This window comes from Cuculus canorus, chromosome 4 (genome assembly GCF_017976375.1).
Source record: "Cuculus canorus isolate bCucCan1 chromosome 4, bCucCan1.pri, whole genome shotgun sequence".
Lineage (NCBI taxonomy): Eukaryota > Metazoa > Chordata > Aves > Cuculiformes > Cuculidae > Cuculus > Cuculus canorus.
This window is the reverse complement of record NC_071404.1, coordinates 61,098,004-61,121,531: the sequence shown is the minus strand read 5'-3', so window position 1 is coordinate 61,121,531 and position 23,528 is coordinate 61,098,004. Positions and strand designations below refer to the sequence as shown.

Genomic DNA, 23,528 nt, shown 5'->3' with positions numbered 1-23,528 from the left:
AGGCTATGACTAGCTGAGCCTAAAATCTGTGATAGGTTCTCTTTGACTAGCCTAGTGATGTACTTGTGAGTAAGAAGATATAAGAAATGGACAGTTTTCCTTCGAGCTAAACAGCAGCTGTTGGGTTATACATAATATCCCCCCTTGCCACATCTGCCTGATAAAGGGCATTGATATCTGCTGTTTCCTTATTCATACAGATGGCATCAATCCTGAAGTGTTGTTTAATTTCTTGGAACTGAAGAATTCCTGGTATTTCTCCTAAGAAGGAATGGACCCATGATGAGCATTTCCCAGTGTTGTGCATGCTGCTGCCAAACAGTTTTTGAGTTTGTTACATGTATTAGGCTTTCTCTGGATTTCTTCTGTGTGGGAAGTTGACCGGGAGTCAGCAGACAAGGAAGGAGGGAAGGGTCATCTTCACCTGTTACAGACAGGTTTGTGGCTGTGGGAGATCATTCCTGCTTCATTGGTGGTCTTCTTCCCAGTGTTACAAAGAAAGGAAATTAGACACGGCACAATCTTTTCTTTGTACAAGATCTGTCTGTGAAAATGTATGTGTATTATCCATTCTACATATTTTTCTGTACCATGAACCAAGTTAGCATCCCATATAATGTCCTTTAAAAAGCAATACTTCAAAATACACTGTGTTTCTCCTTGGAAGTACTTTCTGTTAGCATAGACTGCCAAATATGAGTTCCAAGTGATCTTTGTCTGAAAAAGACATCCTGTGGTATGCAGGCTCCAGCTGTCAAGGCAAAAGCACAGACCTACCCAAATTAGATGTAAATATCCTCTGGGATCACTCAATGCTCATATATGAGAAGGGGAAATGCGGATGGTATTATCAACAGGTGTCTGTCTGTGGCATATATTTTACAAAATAAAGCTGAAATTAGATTTCTGTTCATTCTTAGCTTGACCGGCTCTAATTGCAAGATTTGGAGGTTTACAGAACACTAAGCACTGTTTGTGCTCTGCAGATAACTGGTGTTTGGTGGCTCTTTCTTGAGGAAAGCTGCACTTGAATTAGGAATTTCAGTCATTTAAAGGACTGGAGAGTTGAGCTGATTATCTGTTGTGGCATGCTTCTATCTGAGTTAATATTGAGCTGACATCCCAAAATGGTGCTAAGAGAGACTATGTTCCTGGAGATGGTTGACTTCAGATCAGCTATGTAACCAATATCCTGAACTGAGGGCTACAATCTCCTGTTACGTTAGACAAGCAAGACTGTGTTATGCTAATCCTTAACTCTGTGTTAGGTAATTGTCTTCTACGTAAGTAAATTAGCCCATGTTTTATTGAATAATGTATTCAATATTTATTCAAGGTTTATTTTCTAAACTGCTTAAAACATGACTTTGCATTTCTAAACAAGTGGAATTACGATGAAATTATGTGCATGCATGATATATACTTGCTCAGTTAGGATATTTGTATCCTTTTGCCATGTATCCATGCCATGAAGAGCTGGGTTTTTTTCATCTGTGATCAAATTTAAAGTCAGATATGAGCTGAAATAACTGGTGGCTCTCTGGAGAAATGAAATTTTTCTATATTTGGGCATAATTCAGTGCAGACCAGAAAGCATAATGTCCAGAAGTTGAGAGAGTATGGTCAGTTCCTGGGAACATTACTGGGAATAAAGTAAGGGCAGTAAAAGTGTAGGAGAGGAAGAATGAGACGTGCCTGAAAATATTAATTATTCTGAAAAAGATCAAAGCTCTTTTATTGTACAAGGGATGATTTGAATTTACATCTCTCTTCCTTACTAATGCCATTTTTCTAACACAGTTATAACTGCTGGTGAGCAAGCGTCTTAGCTTTTTGCTCAGGTGTTCAAGCAATAGTCATTAGGTTAGGAAAAAGACTTAGTAGCTGTGCAATACATAACATGCTTAAATATGGCACTGATTTTATGCTTTTATTGTGCAAGACACTAAACTTTATATAGACAGATGTAATGCAGTTGTAGCCCTGCAACACAGAAGAAAGCTACCTGTAGAGTATTAGTTGTGTTACACATGATGAATACATTTTCTGAGATTGATTTCAGGTATTCAACAGCAGCTGGTTCAGAGCTTCAGGAAAACAACACTTTGGAAAAGCCATGCTATCTTCCAGGCATTGTACAAATACAGAAATTGTGACACAGCACAATGCCCACCAAGGAATGTGCTTGGGTTAGCAGTCTTTTTCCATTTAGCACTTATTTTTAGTCTGCAGCTGTTATGTTAAATAGTCCCCAAAACCACTACAGCCTTAGTGCAGAAAACTGCTGTTCAAGATTATTAATGCAAAAATTTGGCTTGTATACTAGCAGCAGAAAATGGTATTTATACTGAGGTATTTAAAAGCAGTATTGTCATCATTGAATTGTTTGGAGTTACTTAATTCCCCTCTTTAGAAAAGTGTGTTCAGAAACAGAATTTTTGTAGTGTACCTGATGTGGTTTGGTAGTAAAAAAAACCAGTTTGATAACTCTGTATTTTAAAATTCAGATTTTTCAGTGGTGGGGCTATTAGTCTTTTAAAACACATAGGTGGTCTAAGCGTATCTTCCAGCAATCTCAATCTCCTTTAAGAAGACAGAGCAGCATTAAGCAACAGAGGATGTAACAGGACAGGACTGTCCTGTAAAAGAATTGAAATGTAGTTTTTATATCTTCTTCAACCCAGTCTGTTATCTGTCATGAGGGCTTCAGAGGTAATGCAACTGTGTAGTGGAATTCAAAATAATGAATTGAGTCTGCTACCTACTCTAGTTTTACTAGAACAACAGAGGATATTATTCAAGTTCTGTGAAACACCTTAGGAAATGCTTATTAGTTAAATTCAATGATAGCCACTCTTGTGTTGTAACATCCAGCCATCTATTTATCTGCCTAAACATCTGTGGAAAACCACTTAAAATACTTTTTCATCTAATACTGTTAAGACTTTTAACGTACATGGGAGTTCCTCTTAATATCTTTATGATCTTTGGAATCTGGTTTTCCCTATCTTATGTAATAGGACCAGTGACAAGTTCCTTGTCATGTCCCAATTGTTTTTTATTTTCACATATAGGTGAAATGTTTTCAGTGTCTTTTTCACCATCTCTTATGATGGTATACTAAGAAACATGAATTTATTAACTTAGGTGCTTAAGTTTTTTGTTTGTTTGTTTGTTTGTTTCCTAGAAACTAGTTTCTACATTCCGTTTTGTTGTAAAGGTCCTCAAAATACAAATCCTAAAAATCTCAGGAATCATAAGATAATAAACTAAGATACATGATTACTCATATCTCTTAGATTTTAAGCTGGACAGTGTTTCTTTGTGGATCTGAATGAAATGCTAAGAGCTCATGGGTTGTACCTTCAATTTAGTATCTGGGGAGCTCAGTGCAAGATGAAACAATTGGGCATTTAGGATTTGATTGTTCAGTATGCAAGGAGCCTGTAACTTTCTCAGTGCAGCCTAGCGTAGTGCGGGCTTTCTGTCTTACTTGGCTATTGGGGTTTCCATCGCTGATGTCTCTGATAATGTCTCTTAAATAGAGACCTTTCTAGGGTGCTGTCCTTTATACTCCAAGATCAAGCTCCCTCCCTGCTCTGCTTTGGTCTTAGCATCTTGGTTGATTTTCAGCCTCAGAAGTCCATATCTTCAGCTCATGGACATCATTCACTCCTGTAAAACATATGCTTTGCTGCTTAGCACGCAGTATGTGCAGGTCAACAATATTCTGAGTTTCAAATAGCTATGTCTCTGTTCTTTAAATTGGCCATATGAGAAGCAGCATTTTCTAAGCCTTCAACACAGATTCTCACTTGCTATGAAGAAAGGCTTCTCAATGAATCCCAGAGCAAATAAGACATTAAAATATCATTAAATTACAATTGCATCACAGAGGGTAGCTCCTTCATTTTGCTTTGCAAATTTCAACCTGTGTTCTGACCAAGATTTTTGCAGTTAGGTTTCTCCACTGTCCCTGTTGGAATGAACATAAAATTTCTTAGTACTCAAACAGTTTGAAGGCAGTTTGAAGGGCAAACTGACCCATATCACTTCAATGCAGGAATGCAAATCATCCTTGAAAGACACCTACGTGTGGTTTTCATCAGACTTGGGATACACAGAGTTCATGAGTACAGGTGGTGGCCAGCAGAAAACTTCTTATGTCCTGTTAAGTTGAATGTGAGTCTAAGATATAACTGCTGAGACAGAGTCTTCTTGGCTTACTTGAGGGAAGATGGATCCTGTAGTTGCCAGTGTCAATATGTGGAAGACAGACATGTATGGATTTGAACTGTCTTTTAGTAAGTCATAAGTATGTCAAGTCAGACTTCTAAGCTTAAAGCAGCAGTGGTTAGTGTTAATATCAAGGTTAGGTAATCATAATTTTTGTTTCCTTCTTGCATGAGGAGAAAGGAAAGGAAAGGAAAGGAAAGGAAAGGAAAGGAAAGGAAAGGAAAGGAAAGGGAAGGAAAGGGAAGGAAAGGAAAGGAAAGGAAAGGAAAGGAAAGGAAAGGGAAGGAAAGGAAAGGAAAGGAAAGGAAAGGAAAGGAAAGGAAAGGAAAGGAAAGGAAAGGAAAGGAAAGGAAAGGAAAGGAAAGGAAAGGAAAGGAAAGGAAAGGAAAGGAAAGGAAAGGAAAGGAAAGGAAAGGGAAGGAAAGGAAAGGAAAGGAAAGGAAAGGAAAGGAAAGGAAAGGAAAGGAAAGGAAAGGAAAGGAAAGGAAAGGAAAGGAAAGGAAAGGAAAGGAAAGGAAAGGAAAGGAAAGGAAAGGAAAGGAAAGGAAAGGAAAGGAAAGGAAAGGAAAGGAAAGGAAAGGAAAGGAAAGGAAAGGAAAGGAAAGGAAAGGAAAGGAAAGGGAAGGGAAGGGAAGGGAAGGGAAGGGAAGGGAAGGGAAGGGAAGGGAAGGGAAGGGAAGGGAAGGGAAGGGGATTGTTCATCTTGGTTTCTGATATTCTAGCCTTGCAGAGATGATTTCTGTTTAGGATTTAAAAAGTCTGAATGCAAATGCTATAAAATGACAGTTGATTAAGGAAATGCAGGTGTATTTTCCCCAGAGAAATGGTTTAAATATGTCACTTAATGTGCAGCTCATTTGCAGCATAGAGGAAAATTTAAGAACATTATGTGTAGTGGAAGAATCAAGAATTCTATTGTAATTATTGGTGTTTTCCTTGTGAAGGATTAATAATTAGAATCCTGATCAGGAATTATAAATTATATACTATTATTATGCATCTGAATGGAGAAGAGCACGCTGGGTTCATTGCACAGGGTGATATGTACATTTCTGAGTTGCAAACGTTTTGTATGGAATATCAAAGATCAGTTCTTCTACCACAAAGGCTAGTACAACTCTGAGGATTCAGGTAATACTGGGATGTGTGGGAGAAGAAGGCACTGTTCGGTGCACTTATGCAGAAATGTGGTAATGGACAGTAGTAGTTCGAAGAGAATTCCAGACCATGACATGGTAAGAATTATTTGAAAGACAAAAAAAAAAAAAGACCATGGAAGTGAACACAGAGTACAGTAGAAAGTAAGCAAAGGACTCCTCAGGCAAGACTTTCAGAAATTAGTGTCTGAATATTGATTCCTCTTTTTGTAATTGTATGGCTTGATACTTTCTGTGCAGTGTGATGAGTAGCCAAGAGTTCATATATGAATATCATATGGAGGTATATCTGAAACATTAGAAAGCTAAAATCTTAAATAGTTAGCATCTTCCTGACAAAATATAACTGTAGGAAACAAATCTGAAGCATCCAAGCAGGAGGACATTTCTAAAGAAAACCTGATAGATTGTTTTATAATGCCAGTCTGCTTTTCAGCATCTTAACTGGAGTGCAGCCATCGTGGGGTATAAACTCTTCAGGCGGGACAGGAAGGGTAGAACAGGAGGTGGGGTAGCCCTCTGTGTTAGAGAGTGCTTTGATACGCTTGAGCTCAATTATGGTGAGGAAGGGACTGAGTGCCTATGGGTTAAAATCAGAGGAGCTCACAAGAAGGCAGATATTGTGATGGGAGTCTGTTACAGACCACCCAGCCAAGAAGAAGCAGCTGATGAGCTCTTCTATAAAAAGCTAGGGATAGTCTCTAGATTGCTACCTCCTATCCTAGTGAGAGACTTCAATCTTCCTGATATCTGCTGGAAGTACAATACAGCAGAAAGGAAGCAGTCTAGGAGGTTCCTGGAGTGTGTGGAAGGCAACTTCCTCACACAACTGATGAGTGAGCCAACAAGGAACAGTGCCCTCCTGGTCCTGCTGTTTGTGAACAGAGAAGGCCTTGTGGGGGATATGACGGTTGGAGGACACCTGGGACAAAGCAATCATGAGATGATAGGGTTTTCAGTTCTAGGTGAGATGAAGAAGGGGATTAGCAAAACAGTCACATTAAGCTTCCAGGGGGCAGACTTTGGACTGTTCAAAGTCCCACGGGAGACAGTCCTTCAGGGCAGGGGAGCCCACAAGGGCTGGGCGCTCTTCAAAAATGAAATCCTAGCAGCTCAGGAGCAAGCCATCCCCATGTTCCAGGAACCAAGCTGGTGGGGAGAAAAAGCCAGCTTGGTTGAGTAGGGAGATCTTGAGAGGTGTCAAAAAGAAGAGGAATGTCTATGAGCTTTGGAAGAAGGAACAGGCGTCTTGCGTGGACTACAGGGAGGAAGTGAGATCATGCAGGGAAAAAAACAGGAGGGCTAAGGCCCAACTAGAAATCAAACTGGCTAAGTCTGTGAAAGGTAATAAAAAATCTTTCCACAAATACATTAACAAGAAAAGGAGAACTAGGGAGAATATCCAGTCTCTATTGGATGCAGAAGGAACAACAGTGACAAGGGATGAGGACGAGGCTGAAGTACTTAATGCCTTCTTTGCCTCAGTCTTTAATAGTAAGGAAAGTTGTTCCCTCTGTGTACAAACCCAGGAGTTAGAGGAGCAGAATGAGGCTCTCATCATCCAAGAGGAGATGGTTGGAGACTTTCTTGCCCAGCTAGACATCTACAGGTCTATGAGGTGAGTTGGCATCCACCCAGGAGTATTAAAGGAGCTGTCAGATGTCCTTTCCAAAGCCCTTTGCATCATCCTCCAGCAGTCCTGGCTGACTGGGGAAGTTCCACTGGACTGGAGGCTGGTTGATGTTGTGCCCATCTACAAGAAAGGTTGCAGGGAGGATCCAGGGAACTACAGGCCTGTCGGTCTGACCTCAGTGCCGGGGAAAGTCATGGAACAGGTAATCTTGAGTGCTGTCATGAAGCACATGCAAGAGAACCGGGTGATCAGGCCCAGTCAACACGGGTTCATGAAAGGCAGGTCTTGCCAAACTAACCTGATCACCTTCTATGACAAAGTGACTCAACTTCTGGATGGAGGAAAGGCTGTGGATGTAGTCTTCTTGGACTTCAGTAAAGCCTTTGACACAGTTGCTCACAGCATTCTGCTGCAGAATCTGTCAGCCTCTGGTCTGGACAGGCGCACACTCTCCTGGTCTGAAAACTGATTGGATGGCCGGGCCCAGAAAGTGGTGGTATATGGAATTAACTCCAGTTAACAAGGAGGCCAGTTACAAGTGGGGTTCCCCAGGGCTCGGCACTGGGTCCAGCCCTGTTCAATGTCTTTATCAATGACCTGGATGAAGGCACTTTTAGCAAGTTTGTGGATGACACTAAGCTGTGTGGAAGCGTGGATCTGATGGAGGATAGGTAGGCTCTGCAAAGGGATCTGAACAGGCTGGACTGCTGGGCTGAGACCAATGGCATGAGGTTTAACAAGGCCAAATGCCGGGTTCTGCACTTGGGGCTGGAGAACAAGTCTTATGAGGAGCGGCAGAGAGAGCTGGGGTTGTTTAGCCTGGAGAAGAGGAGGCTGAGGGGAGACTCTATTGCTCTCTACAACTACCTGAAAGGAGGTTGTGGAGAGGAGGGAGCTGGCCTTTTCTCCCAAGTGACAGGGGACAGGACGATGGGGAATGGCCTCATCCACCACCAGGGGAGGTTCAGGCTGGACATCAGGAAAAAATTTTTCGTGGAGAGGGTCATTGGTCACTGGAACAGGCTGCCCAGGGAGGTGGTTGAGTCACCTTCCCTGGAGGTGTTTAAGGGACGGGTGGATGAGGTGCTGAGGGGCATGGTTTAGGGACTGTTAGGAATGGTTGGACTCGATGATCCAATGGGTCCTTTCCAACCTAGTGATTCTGTGACAAGTCTTCAGTAGAATCTGCGCATGTCTGGGAAAATCTGGATTTTGTGTTCACCAAGTTCCAATGTAGTCACTTATATAGTTTTGTGTTATAATTATGTGAAGTGTGGACTATACAAGCATGTTCATTCAGAAACAGTTGTGCTAGGAAGTTGTGGTTGCATTTTCTAGCCATTAAGAAATTTCCGTTAAAAACCTAGCTGTTCCAGTGCCCAGTACTAAGCATGCCAGTCTTCAGAAGGCCTCCCAGGAACAGTATTCCTGCTGTGATGAGCAAAGATATTTACTTTAGATGTCAGTAGAATCAAAATTAGGGATGGGAGAAGCTGGAAAGAGAGGAACAGAGAAGTCATGCAATTTGTAGGTGCGTCATGTTTGTGTGTGAAGTATATATGCATGCCCTTGGCTCGGTGAAAGGGCTTCAAAATGTCTGGCAGTATCTTTCTGGAAGGATTTGCTCCTTATACAGTGCTGGAAAGGTGGTTTGAATCTCTGTGCGCTCTTGCACTAACATAGTACCCATTAAAATGGAGATGAAGCAGCACTACAGTTGTGAAAACCTGAAGCTGTGGCAAACCAAGTTATGGTTTTGACCTTCTTAGTGTTGGCCCATGCTTTAAATAAAGGATAGTAAGGCAGTGTGTTCCCTCTTAATCTAACCATCATTGGACCTGTCTAAGGCAGTGGGTTGTACTATGTCACTTGCCACTGTTGGCTGCCTTCACTTAGAGATTCACAGCATTGCTTGGGTGTATCAAATGTTGTTGCCATGAATGTGACATATCGTGTTCCTGAAAATAAAAATGGATTCATCCTCACTTGTTCAAAGCATGCTTATTTCTCTCTGCATTTATTCTTTCTACCATGGTACAATAACTACTGCAGAATTTCTAGTGTGTATATCAAGCTACAGATCAGTGTGGGCCTCCATGGTTCTTAGAATGGCATGGGGCTGTTTTCATTTACCAATGACATTCATCCTCTCATTTTCTTTGGGAAGCATGACAGCTTCTCACTGTTGCATGGGGAATGTACTGACAGAACCTTTTTTTTGTGCCATGTCTGACAATGAACACTACACTGCACATTACCTGTCTCTGCTTGCTGTGGACCCACTAACTGCTTTCCACAGTCAGTTTGGGAGAACTTGGCTGGACAGGAAAGCAAGTGCAATTTTAAGTGCAATTCTCTTCTCTTGCAGGAGGAGACCGAGAGCGGATGACAGCTAATCACGAGACTTACCTTCTTATGGCGAGCACTCAGAATGACATGGAGGATTGGGTGAAATCCATTCGCAGGGTTATATGGGCACCATTTGGAGGAGGTGAGTCAATGAGGGAATGTGCAAGGCTTCCGAATACACAGACATAAAGATTCTTTTGTTGTCTCTGTCACAACCAGAGTTTTAAGTGGAGAATGGTCTAGAACTTGATTTTCACTTGCACTGCAGGTATCAGTCATGTTCCCATGAATAGGGCTCAATTAAAAGGCTTTAAACTCTCTGGAACCATTTCCCTTGATGTGGATAGTACATGATAGTGCATTACCAAGGTGAGGGAAAGTTTTCAGAGGTTAGTCTTCCATATGAAATCATCTTTCCTGTGGGGAGAAGCATGGTAATTCTTCTGGTCACCAGCTAAAAGACTCTCCATGTGTTTCATAAATGCCTGTTACAAGAAGGTGTCAGTGATTCTACTGCAAGTATATAAAGCTATGCACTCCAATATACGTCTCAAAGTATTAGCACTAGCGGTACAGGACAGATTATTTTTCTTTTGATTGGCATACTCAATAATTTTAGTAGTACTTAATCAAAATTTATTGTTGGATGTCCAGCTGTTTTTTTTTAAAAGCTCTCATGTTGAATGGGCTGCAAATTATTATCATTATTTTCATCATTATTATTTAGTGATAATGTCTCTATTATTATAATACAAGTATGATTGATGTATGTATGCAAAATGTCAGTACACTAATCAGTCTTGTTCTTTTGAGCTCTCAGTTCTCCAGGTCTGGGGATAGAAATATTTTTCTACTGCGAAAGAGGACCCGTATTGCATCAGACACTTTTTGGTCTTGTCTGCAGGTTGCTGGAAAAGTGAGTCAGGCAGGATTGTCCGTGCTGTTTAATGACTGAGAGGTGCGGTTATGACTGAAAACTGTGATGGCTGACCGCAAGTGTGTTCTTCTCAACTGCCAGGTAGACCACAGGAGAGAGGATGGGAGGGACTGAAAGCAAACTCCCATTTTAAACACAACTTTTCTTTTAAGCCACCCGTCTTCCTTTGTGCTCTGTTCAGGTCACACAGTTCTTAAGAGAAGGCTTTGGCCTTGCTGGTGATATGCGCTGAGGAACTTGGTTAACTAGGGCCTGCCTGGCACCTCTTCAGACACGATGGTCTTCTCTTTGGCTCCTCCTGGGGAAATATGTCCTGCAAAGATGGTGCTAAGCAGACATCTCACTGGGATCTGGCCCTATATGTTAATAAACTGGCACGGTCCTGGATACAGACATGTGGGAGGATGCTTAAAAAACCCCCAAACAACAACAACAACAGAAAAAAAAAAGCCCTAAAAACCACAAGGGAAAAGGTTTTTCTTAAAAGGTGTGATCTTTTACTGGCAGGCAGTTGGTTTGCTAGAGAGGAGGTGCGAGGAGTACTGTCTTCTGCTATTAGGCTTGGTAAGGAATCTGCTTGTTTATTTAGCATAAAGATTACCCATCCCGACTTTCATTTTGTAAAGCAGGCCTCATTCTAAGCTCCTTAGAGTTCTCTTACTCAAGTCCAGTAGTAGCAGAAGCAACTGTGGCAATGATAAATTTTGGGGGTGTAACACAACTGGATTTTTCCAAGAGTATCTTTGGTTTTTTGCACCTGGCTTCCAGCATCACTGTATCTTTCTGTGGCAAATTGAGAGGAAAGGCCACAGTTCTAGTTCTTCACCAAGTGGAGAATTGTCTTCAAGTTTGAATAGGTGGGAAGCTAGATTAGGTGAAACTTCATTTCTAGCCCAAGTCTATGCACACAGCTGCTAATAGAAACCAAATCTCCCAAGTCCTGACCCCATCCTTCCTTCATCAGCCCCTCATTTGCTTTTTATAGGTCAGGAGCTATTTCTGGCTTACAGTTGGGAATCCTTCCAACCATCGTGAAAATTCTCAGTACACTGTCATTGTTGTAGGAGCGTTTAATACCAGTTACTGAGGGGAGCAGCTCACTGAAGATTTCATGTGCTGATTTGCATAGAACAAGACACAGGTGCGATCCTTGAATTACTATTTAATTATTGGAGGTTTTTTCTGTTTTATTTCTTGAGAAAATACACTGAACTGGGATTATTTGTGTTGGGAAACAAACAATTAACTCCCTGGAAAACACGAGAATAGACAGAACATCATTTTGCATTTAGTGTTCATGAAGAAGATTTGACCCTGGTAACAATGCAAAAGCAGTATCATTGGGATCTGTCACCATTAAGAACTGTGCTGCTAGCATGTTCCCCATTTTGTTAACTACGTGTTCCTTAAGTTGATAGTCTGAGCTATCTGAACAAGTCTTCATAAGCCCTATTAAACGTTCTGTAATTATGTATGGCTGGACACTCATATTTTTATTGTCATCCGTTGCTACATGGGTGTTGCCACAGCTCTTATGGTAGTCTGCCCCTTCTAAAGAAGGGCACTTCTGGCCCATGTTGCCTATCTGCCTGCCTTTATAAGCTGTAGCCACTGAAGTTAAAAATGTTACCTCTTACATTAGCTATAAACAAGATATGGAAAAGTTGCAGTCGCATGATGATGACTAGCCAGTAACAAGTAATGACTTGCAATGCAAAATTATTGCAAACAGCTAACTAATCAAAACACCATTTTTATATCGGCTTCCTAAATTTCAGTACTAGATGGTAAACCACAATAGTCTAGTGTCATACAAGTCAGGTGCCACTTTAAGTAACATATTTGAATTTTTGTTCTTTTAAGCAGTGTAAGCAAGCTGCATGTGTGTCTGTGCACTCATGCAATGGATGTGTCTGAGCCTTGGTGAGCCAGTAATATTTGAAGTTTGTCTGGCAGTGGGAAAGGACTCCTGGTACCAGAGCAAGGAGCTCAGTAAATTATTAACAACTTAATTAAATTGTTATTTGTTAACCTGTGCTAGAAAGAGAAGGCAGGAGGAGGTCAGGTGGAAATCTGCTAAGGTAGTCAGAAACAATTTTTTTTTGCACCAGAAGAATAAGATAGCTATGGAAAAAATACTGAAAGGAAAAAGAAATGTAAATGAGGCAGGGCACAGAAGCCTGGAAGCCTGTTTACACATGAAATTCCTTTCCTGATTAGATTTAAAAGGTAATTATTTTTACGGGAGGGAAGGCCTGAGCTTTAATTGCAGATCTTACAACTCAGAGGGAGGGAGGAAGTGGGAAGCCGAATTTTAGCAGAGATAGTAGCGTAAGGTCTGGCACCTCCTGTGGGAGCCAGACACAGCTTTCTTGCTTTTCAGGCTGCTGCACACAACAGCTGCCTGAAGTCAACTCAAAGTCACACAGAGAAGCAGACAAATCTGTGTTGTGGCGGCTCCCTCCTCTGCATCATTTCCCTGCACCTGCAGCACGCGAGGGTCTGGCGCAGACAGTAGCAGCAGCCGTGGCTGCCATTGCCAGGCACAGGACTGGGAGGGAGTTAGCAAGCACAGCAACCTCACGTGGAGGCGCATACTCCTCAGCAGCTCCCCAGGATCCTGCCGGCAAAGATGTGCTGCTGCCGCATCTGAAGTGCCTCTCCCATGAGAGCTTCTGGTGGTTCGAAGGCAATAAAACAAGCAAGAAGCCCATGACTACATCAGACAGGGTACTGGGTATGTAAAGGGCTTTTTGAAAGGAATCCATTGTGGACAGAGAGCCTTTTGGGTGAAGGGGCTGTTTTTGCTTTTTGGTTGCAAAGATAAAGGGAGCCAGCAAGAAGTATCGTATCCCAGCAAATTCTTCAGTGGCCTTTTTGGTATTGTTCTTCTCTATCCCCTTGTGCAGCACGAAGCACTGACCTTTTCCTGTGGAATTGGAGTTTCTGCCACTCAACCGCTGTTCCAGCTGGTAGAAGAGATTTTTCTCCTCCTCTGTCTGTGCAGGCGCTTCTGTTTGAATGAAAGATATACTTTTTTGCTGAAACTCTTTTGGTATGACTTTGCGTAATAGACAGTTGTCTTGCTGCAGGAAATAAAAGAAACAAAAGGAAATAAGGAGACGGAAGGAAATTATTCCCCAAAGCAAAATTGAAGCAGAGAAGAGAACATTTAATTTACTGCAAGCCCTACCCAAGATCTAGAAGACCACAAATCTCCTAGCTCCAGCAGAAAATACACTATTATTAAAACTCCTCAGCAGTCAGTAATGGTGAGAAGTCGTGGTATTTTGTCTGGAAGCAGCTGGTAAAGGAAGGCTTTGGAGGGACGTGGGAGCTCTGGCCTGTATGATGCCTGAAAACAGGAATGCTGGATTCCGCAGCCCAGGTGCCTTAGCAGCAGCTCCTTTCATTCCTAAAACTACTTATAGGAGAATTAAGCGGTGTTTTAGTTTCCGTAAAGGTAGGTCCATTTTGTCAGTGTGTTCTGTTTTGCTAGTGAAGCCATGGTTTCTGAGAAGTCAGGGGGCTGTGTGTGCACGGACAGATGAGATTACTGAAACAAAAGGCATTAAAAAATGCAGATGTCAACATTTCACAAATTATTTATTTACTTCTTTGTTCATTTGTTTGTACTGTTTGTAGCTGTCCAGCTGATATGGACTTCTCTACATAATAGCCCATGAATGGGCTTCCTGAATGAGGTAGCTTGAGACAAGATTATTGCACAGTCTCTGTGCAAAAATCAGTGAGAGCAGTGGGGGAATCAGACCTGTGGTGCTCCGAGTAGCCGGTTTGTCTGGCAGAACATTAGTAAAAGGAATTTGGGTTTTCATTTTGTCTGCGTGGGAGGAGGAGGGATAAGAGAGGGAGCAAAGCAACATGACAAATGTGCATTTGTGTAGAATCCAAGAAGTCCTTGGATTCAGAGATTTCTGATGGATTGAAGTGTAGCCTTCCAATGCATTGTCCTGTTGCAAGTGCTGCATTGCCAGTTCATCCTGCTGCCCTGCAGCCTGCATTTGCCTTTCCACCTGCTGCATAGAGATGTTTAAAGCCAGTTTTCTTCTGCATTGCACATACTAATGTTGGAGCAGAACATGTCAGTACTGCGGGAAGGAGGGCAAAGAGGAGGCTGGCTTTCAAAGTATATCAGCTGGAAGGAAAACACACGTTTGAGAAAGAGATATGACAAATGATGATAAAATATCACGGTGCTTGAGGTCAGTGAGGACAAACTGTGATGAGGACAAAAACTTCGTGTGTGGAAGGAGGACAAGATTGGTGGTACCTTAAAAACTGCTGGACAGGGGAATCTAAGTGAAAGGACTGAACTGTCATGTTGTTCTGAAGTGTGAGAAATGATCTTACTCAGGGCTTATACAAATGCAGTCATATTTATCTCCTGCTCCTCCCTAAACTGTTTGTCCATGCTACCATTTGTTCTTTTGCAAGACCATGCAGCTCTTTGCTTGGAAGACTTGGTAGTGATGTAGTGGCATCATTGCTTTTGAGGGTTGTGTGTGCAGGCAGTCAGGGCTGATGCCTTCAAATGAGGGTACGTAACCAGTGAGGGACTTGCTGCAGAACTGCAGTAGAGATCAGCTATCACCTGCAGCTGAGATAGTATTGAAAACTGTTTGTCCCTTTCCCAAGGTCAGCGTTTCCCTTGGTTGCTGCAATTCAGTCCTTCTGTGGACTGGACAGGAGGACATGTATTTGTCTGTATGAAGTGTGCTAGTGCATTTCAAGGTGTTAGTGTGAATTAGAGCTGTCTGTGCCCTGTTTGTATGCTAAACTATTTGAGATATGTTTGGAAATTGAATAAAGGATTAACTGATGATTTGCAGACAGCTGCCTTTGTGCCTGGGGTGCAACTTCAGCCGCTCCAAGAGCTTCAGCTGCCGATTCTTTCTCTGTAAATTCTGGCACACAAGCTCTTCATGTCTAAAACTCCAAGTGAGACTGCAGCACTTGGTGCAGAGGACAGAATGATGGAGGCCATGCTGCTAATTTGCTTTACTTTAGGTATTGTGTGTTTCAGTTGCTTTCTTATACTGTTTTCGGTCAAGGGTTTTGTCACAAGGCCTATAGATCAGAGCTGCAGAATGTTGGGTGCGCATGTTTAACCAGCTCCATGTGCCACTCAAGTCAACAGAAAGATAAATGTTAACTGGATTTTCATTCAAGCTTTTACTATGGTTGCACAGTCAAATTAGGCTAGCTACACTACTCTTACTAATGGCATACTGAATTATTATCACTTTGCTTGCAGACTGTATACCTAAACATAAGGAGAGGCAAAAGTAACCTTCTGCAAATCTAGCCCATGCTTGCATAAAACAGATCAGTTAGTTCTAAGCTACACAACACCACACAGAAAATAAAAACAAGCAGAAACAACAGTTGGGTAGTCATTGGAAGAACTGCAAGGGTATCAGGATATTATATGCTTAGGCAGAAATACATCATCATCTTCACTGAGAATTCAAGGTGCAGAACCTTTCCTGGAAATCCAGATCAAAGCTGCATTGTGATAGATACCAAAATATTAAATGTCAGACCTGTTTGGAGGTCATGTCATAGGAGAAGTCAGTGCTTAGAGGGCAGCATCTGAACAGAAACAGAACCAATTGTCTTTAAAATACAATCTAGGGAAGATACTTTCTGTTTAAGTACCACCACAGGAACCTCCTGAGAGCTCATGCAGGGTAAATGGAGAAAGCAAGAACTGAGGATAACTTTCTGGCATGCAGTGGTGAGTGCATTCAATAGCATGGTGAATGGGGGGGGGGGGGGGCAGAGTTTTGGAAGAGGAGTAAGTGGCATTGGCCATAGCCAGAGAAATGGCATAGGCCCTCATGTGATCAACTCTGATAAGTTCGTGGTGATGTTTTTAAAATTGCCTCTCTTCCTTTCCAGCCCGTAACAAGTTCTGCTCTTATATCAGCATTGTTTTCTTTAAAGCAGTAACCCCTGGTGTGCAGCTGTGCAGGAGTTTATCCTATCCTGTTAACTGCTGGCATTACACTGTCTGTGGGGTGGGAGGAAGCTTGAAGGAAAGAAAATGAGTCAGGCACAAACAAAATTCTGCCACCACTATTTCTGTGGGTTTTTTTCCTCTCATGTACATTACAAAATTCTGTATAGAAAAAGAAAATACTCTCCACCTTTGTTCTACTCAAAACAGAAGTTAGAGCTGGGGTTCACTGGAGCAGAAAGATGATAAATAATTATTTAAAACTCCAGATTAAGTGTCATGTGACCATGACAGCCACTTCTTTGTGTCATTCCAGGACCTTTGTTCCCAGCTCTACTGTTGAAAGCTATTCATACCTGATCTGTTATTTTCACTGGCAGTGAGTTACTGGTGTAGAATTGAGAGCTGCTTAAAATTCTCATCCAGATTATAAACTGAGATCAATTCCTTAACTGACCTTTTCTGATCAGTGTGGCCCATAAACTCAGAACTTGTTTTGGAAGGATGCAAGTTGAGCGAACACATGTACAAGTGTGGGTCTTCTGTACTGAAAGCATCAGGCTTCTGTACTTTTTGCTGTCTGAAAATTATTCTGTCACCTGAATTGGTAAGAAGTGGCTTGGGAAACGCAGAAACCTGGCTCACTGTGCACGCACTGTGGTAGAGCTAGACTGGCAGGTGAGCTTTTTGAAGTTATTCCTTATAGAGCAAGGAGACAGAACTGCTGCCTAGGTCTTTCTCCTTTTTCCTTACTGAATCAGAAGCTTGGAGTAAATAGACTTCAGATGTGGCTCCTGCCTGCATTCAGTAGCTAAGGAAATCATTGACTAATAGGATTGTTTGGTTTTAAAATCCTACTCTGTGAATGTGTACCATTGAAAATACTATGATGCTTTCACAGTTCTTGAGTAGACATATGCGGAATTTAGATGTAGCATTGTAGTGTCTTTCATAAACTATATAGGTATCTGCCAGGCTTGGAAATCCAGTTTCCTAAAATATTTACAAAATTTTTGCCACAGGAATGTTCTAGTTAATCAATAACTGCTCAGCATACCCTTTACTATCATGTGATTTTCCTCTTCGATGTTGCACGTGATCTTGGCTTAATTGGATATAGCTTTAAAGACCTCCAAGAGCCTCCTTGAAAAAGCAGTTCTGCTGATTAAATCTAATAACTGCTCAGAACTGGAATCCTGTACATTTCCCTGCCTTCTGACAGCTGTGGAAGAGCCAAGCTGCTGCTATTCAGAATCTCAAGGTTTGTTGTTGGTTTTGGTTGTTTTTTTCCCCTCTGGCACCCTATCCGAGGGATAAAAACACCACAGGTCGGCATTTTTGCATCTGTCCATTTCTAGATTTTAGAAATATTGAGACTGAGGAGGAGAATTTGGGATTGCAACATGAGTTATGAAGGGTCTCTTTTATTTCCTTCTCCGCAGAGGTGTTATTTTTTAGTTCCTGTAGTGGAAATTTACTTTCAAAAAACAGTCTATGCAATTGTCTGTGTGGTTTGCTTATGTTGTAGTCTCCATAAATTGGACTGTCTTTTCCTTGCTTCTTTGCAAAGGAGATGGTAGTAATTACCAGGTATAGCTGATACTGTGCACCATTGTCACAATGGAAGAAGGTGCACCTTACAGGGCAATAATCATGGCTTTTATTTTAAAACAGTGAAAAACACGGCAGCAGAAAGGTGATGGACAAGGTAGAAGTTATGACAATGTGATGTGGAAGCAGAGTTTTGATGTTGAGGCAGAGTTCCTGCACTTCCACCCCTGGCAACAAAGTACTTTTTCCATAAGGCATCAGCTAACTTTAAGTCAGTATTTATGCAGGTTTATCATGACTGATTCCTTTCACAGCCAAGTGCTGCCTAGTGCAGTGTTCTGCATTTGTTAGGTGCAGGAAATACTTCCTTCGGAGAAGTTCAGCCTAGACTTTGAAACCAAACCAAGCCTGCCTGAAATGAATTCCAAAACCAAACAAATTGGAGTGTGCAGAGTATAGTAAGTAGTGACTTCAGAAGCATTTCATAGTGTGACATGGTGATTTCCGTGAGACTTTGGTATTAACTTCATGTTATTACATGGATGGCAGAATTACCACGCTAGTTATGACTTTCCCAAGGCTGTGTGGAGATACTCTTGCCTGTGAAGTAGATATGTTGTCATCACCAGTCAGACAGATGGGAAGCCAAGTCCCTGAGGCTTTATCTAACATATGAGGGATGGCAAGGCATATGCCTACCCCTCTGGCCATGAAGTATATGTGGGCAGACTCAATGTAGCTGTATACTGAGGATTGAGTAGGATCTGAATCCAATCAGTCAAATCCAAGACAACTGCTATAGTTATTCCGTCTCTCCTTTAGGCATTCCTTGCTTTAAGTATTTTAAGTGTTTCAATGAAAGTCCTTTGATTTACAATGTCTGTTATTAAAGTCAGTAGTAGAAATAATTGAATGTTTACATTTAACGGACCTGATTTGGATTTTCTTTTTTTAGTTGACACTGGTTACCTCTCCATCATATCAGGTTTTATTTTCCTTCAGGCATGGGTATTTATGGTTTCCTTCACTTAGTACCTGTAACTTGCTACTGCAATACAATACCAAGTTTGTAAATATCCATTTAATATGTCACCTTTCATATGCAAATCACTTATTACTATCTATTTGTCTTAAAAAGCCCTAGTTTGACGCGAGTTACAGACATCTTAATACTTCATGGTTGCCTCCTGTTTTCAGTGCATGATATGTCAGCGATTTATGATAATATAAGAATGCTTTTTTCCCCCACTGTGCAAAACCCCTCTTATTCTGATTTTATTCATTATCTGTTAGACATGCTTTGAAAGCCAGTTCTAAAATGAAGGGGGGGGAGGAAGTCAGCATCCTGAAAAATTTTTTAATAGGAAGTGATGTGTTTTGACTGCAGTGTCATTACTAATAGGAGTTTCAAAGCAGTCTGGTAGTCTAGGGGAGTTCCACTAGACTGGAGGCTGGCTGATGTTGTGCCCATATACATGAAGGGTTGCAGAGAGGATCCGGGGAACTACAGGCCTGTCAGTCTCACCTCAGTGCCAGGGAAAGTCATGGAACAGGTAATCTTGAGTGCTATCATGAAGCACATGCAAGAGAACCGGGTGATCAGGCCCAGTCAACATGGGTTTACAAAAGGCAGATCTTGCCAAACTAACCTGATCACCTTCTATGACAAAATCACTCGACTACTGGATGGGGGAAAGGCTGTGGATGTAGTCTTCTTGGACTTCAGTAAAGCCTTTGACACAGTTTCTCACAGCATTCTGCTGCAGAAACTGTCTGCCTCTGGCCTGGACAGGCGCACACTCTCCTGCGTTGAAAACCGGTTGGATGGCTGGGCCCAGAGAGTGGTGGTCAATGGAGTTAACTCCAGCTGGAGGCCAGTCACAAGTGGGGTTCCCCAGGGCTCAGTACTGGGTCCAGCTCTGTTCAATGTCTTTATCAATGACCTGGATGAAGGCATTGAGTGCACCCTCAGCAAGTTTGCAGATGACACTAAGCTGGGAGGAAGTGTGGATCTGCTGGAGGCTCTGCAAAGGTAGGGAGGCTCTGCAAAGGGATTTGAACAGGCTGGACTGCTGGGCTGAGACCAATGGCATGAGGTTTAACAAGACCAAATGCCGGGTCCTGGACTTGGGTCACAACAACCCTATGCAGCGCTACAGACTGGGGGAAGAATGGCTGGAGAGCTGCACGGAAGAGAAGGACCTGGGGGTGCTGGTTGACAGCTGACTGAACATGAGCCAGCAGTGTGCCCAGGTGGCCAAGGAGGCCAATGGCATCTTGGCTTGTATCAGAAATGGGGTCACCAGCAGGTCCAGGGAGGTTATTCTCCCTCTGTACTCGGCACTGGTGAGACCGCACCTTGAGTACTGTGTTCAGTTCTGGACCCCTCACCACAAGAAGGATGTTGAGGCTCTGGAGCGTGTCCAGAGAAGAGCAACGAAGCTGGTGAAGGGGCTGGAGAACAAGTCGTACGAGGAGCGGCTGAGAGAGCTGGGGTTGTTTAGCCTGGAGAAGAGGAGGCTGAGGGGAGACCTTATTACTCTCTACAACTACCTGAAAGGAGGTTGTGGAGAGGAGGGAGCTGGGCTCTTCTCCCAAGTGACAGGGGACAGGACAAGAGGGAATGGCCTGAAGCTCCATCAGGGGAGGTTCAGGTTGGATATCAGAAAAAAATTCTTCACAGTAAGAGTCATTGGGTACTGGAAACAGGCTGCCCAGGGAGGTGGTCGAGTCGCCTTCCCTGGAGGTGTTTAAGGAATGGGTGAATGAAGTGCTGAGGGACATGGTTTAGGGAGTGGTTAGGAATGGTTGGACTCGATGATCCAATGGGTTCCTTTCCAACCTTGTGATTCTGTGACTCTGTGATTCTGTTTGAGAACTTAACTATTCCATCTGCAAATGTAAGCTGTGATATGCACATTGCTGATTAAATAATGTTAGCATGGAGAGAGGAAAGTATATCCAATAGAACAAAGCTTATTAATACTTATTGTACTGTCAGTGAGCATGGGTTGTAATCATGCATCATGTAACTGGAATATCGTGTCTTCTACTAATTAATTTTGTTTGAAGAGCGGCATAACCTATTTTGTTTAAAACCAAGAGAGCTCATGGACTCTTGGAGGGAAGCTGAGACTGTATGTTCATAGGACAAACTGGAGTCCCAGTCCTACTCTTAGGAAGACATAACCCCAGGGAAACAACTCTGCAGAAAGGACCTCAGTGCCTTCGGGAACAGTAAACTGGATGAGCCAGCAGTGGGCCTGGCAGCAAGGGAAGTTTGACAGCCAGTATCAGCAGGAGTAGTGCCAAAACAAGGAGGGGAGTGGTTAACCCCTTCTCCCCAGCATTTTGTTTTTGAACATTTTTAAAATACTGTGTCCATTAAAAAAGTAGGGGGAGAAGAAGGGAGGCAGGGACAGAGGTAAAACTGAAGGGCCACCAAGATGCTTGGGAGCTGGAGCACACACTCTTTGAGAAGAGGCAGAGGAAGATGGGCTTGTTCAGCTAGGAGAAAGGACAATTTTGGGGGCACTGAACAGCAGCCCTCTTGTATATTAAAGGAGGACATTGAAATCCCCAAATTCCCATAATCACACAGATTCCTTAACTGACTTTCTGTGGACCTTCCTCCTTAACTCCACTACTATTGGAAGGAAGGTCTAGAAAACAGAGACCTGAGGGTTTCCTCTATGTTGAGCAGCAGCAACCATTAACTCAGACAAATACAAGAAACTTGAATTAGTTTAGTACTCCTGCCATCTCCATAGGCAATTCACAGCAGGTTAGGAAACTATGTAAGAATGAAGAAAACATACTTTAACTCCTCTGCCAGCAGGAAGAGGCTGAAATTCGGGGACACCAAGTATTCCACATCAATCAGTAGTCTTCTAAGTTTGACTAACTGACATTTCAAAAGTTTCTCCTTTGCTTGCTGATTGTTGGGATGTGTTTGTGCAACATGAAAAAAGTGAATTAATGAGGAGTGACTGTGTGATGTTTCAGTTCCTCTGTCTGCTGCTGGTTTTGGCATACACAGGTGTGGGTACCGTGAAAATTGCAGAATATGCAGCTCTGCATCTCAGAATACTTTCTGGATGTCATAGCTGGACTTCAGTTACTCTCTACAATTATTTCCTGTGCTACAGTAAAAATGCACTTAATACAAACCCCAGACCTTCAGTATAGGCAACTGACAGCTTGCTACCATCTTGCTTTGTCATCCTGGAGCACATGAAAGGCAAATTTCCCCTACAGTTGAGCTGTGAGTTATCTTTCTTTTGTTGGGGGAAAAATGTACACATTGTAGGTTATCCTGAAGAATGCTGCGATCTGAATGCTGTCTTAGCTTCTGGTTACTTGTTAATGGTAACTGCAGTTTATGGGGGAGTGAAATTTTGAAGCTGACTAGCTCAACTTCGGGCTTTCTTAGAAAAAGCAGAACAAAACAATTCTGTTCTCCTTGCTAAATGTTTTTTAAACTGATAGTAACTGAATGCTCAGTGGAGGGCACAATTTGACTTGCTGCTTTGGGGTTTTTTTTCCACTTTAGAGTGTACGTAATTGGAAAAGGAGCCTGCCAAGCATAAGTAGTTATTTGGTCCTATGTTTCTGATGAGGACTGCCTTAGAACTATTCGTTGTCTTGATATATGTAGCAATTGAGTTGCCTCAATTCAGCATCAGTACGATTCAACAAATGGTAGTCTCAAGCTTCCATGCCTCATATTCCGTGCCTCACATGCCTCAATATTATTGTGTTCCTATGTTGGCTGGTTCTGCATCCTGAAAGGGAGAAGCAAAATAAGTTATGAAGAGTAGCTGCCTTCCCATTAGTAGCAATGATATAATGCAATTGGTAATACGTTATAGGAATGGTCTTTTCATGTGAGAAAACTTAGTTAATAATTTGATTTAGAAGGAATCAAAGCCTTTGACACAGTTTCTCACAGCATTCTGCTTCAGAAACTATTAGCCTCTGGACTGGACAGGCGCACACTCTCCTGAGTTGAAAACTGGTTGGATGGCCAGGTCCAGAGAGTGGTGGTAAATGGAGTTAACTCCAGCTGAAGGCCAGTTACAAGTGGGGTTCCCCAGGGCTTGGCACTGGGTCCAGCTCTGTTCAATGTCTTTATCAATGACCTGGATGAAGGCATTGAGTGCACTCTTAGCAAGTTTGCGAATGACACTAAGCTGTGTGGAAGCGTGGATCTGATGGAGGATAGGTAGGCTCTGCAAAGGGATCTGAACAGGCTGGACTGCTGGGCAGAGACCAATGGCATGAGGTTTAACAAGGCCAAATGCCGGGTCCTGCACTTGGGTCACAACAACCCTATGCAGTGCTACAGACTAGGAGAAGTCTGGCTAGAAAGCTCTCTAGAGGAGGACCTGGGGGTGTTGGTTGACAGCTGACTGAACATGAGCCAGCAGTGTGCCCAGGTGGCCAAGGAGGCCAATGGCATCTTGGCTTGTATCAGAAACGGCGTGACCAGGAGGTCCAGGGAGGTTATTCTCCCTCTGTACTCGGCACTGGTGAGACCGCACCTTGAGTACTGTGTTCAGTTCTGGGCCCCTCACCACAAGAAGGATGTTGAGGCTCTGGAGCGTGTCCAGAGAAGAGCAAAGAGGCGGGTGAGGGGGCTGGAGAACAAGTTGTACGAGGAGCGGCTGAGAGAGCTGGGGTTGT

At 42.6% G+C, this 23,528-nt stretch overlaps 1 protein-coding gene across 1 annotated transcript in view; it reads left to right on the top strand.

Annotated features, from left to right (window-relative positions):
- The window catches only part of ARHGAP24 (Rho GTPase activating protein 24), a 215,047-nt gene that overhangs the window by 168,058 nt on the left and 23,461 nt on the right, over positions 1-23,528 (top strand). The window contains 1 exon segment of the mRNA XM_054064671.1: positions 9,395-9,517. Within this exon segment, the coding sequence (XP_053920646.1) occupies positions 9,395-9,517 (123 nt within the window).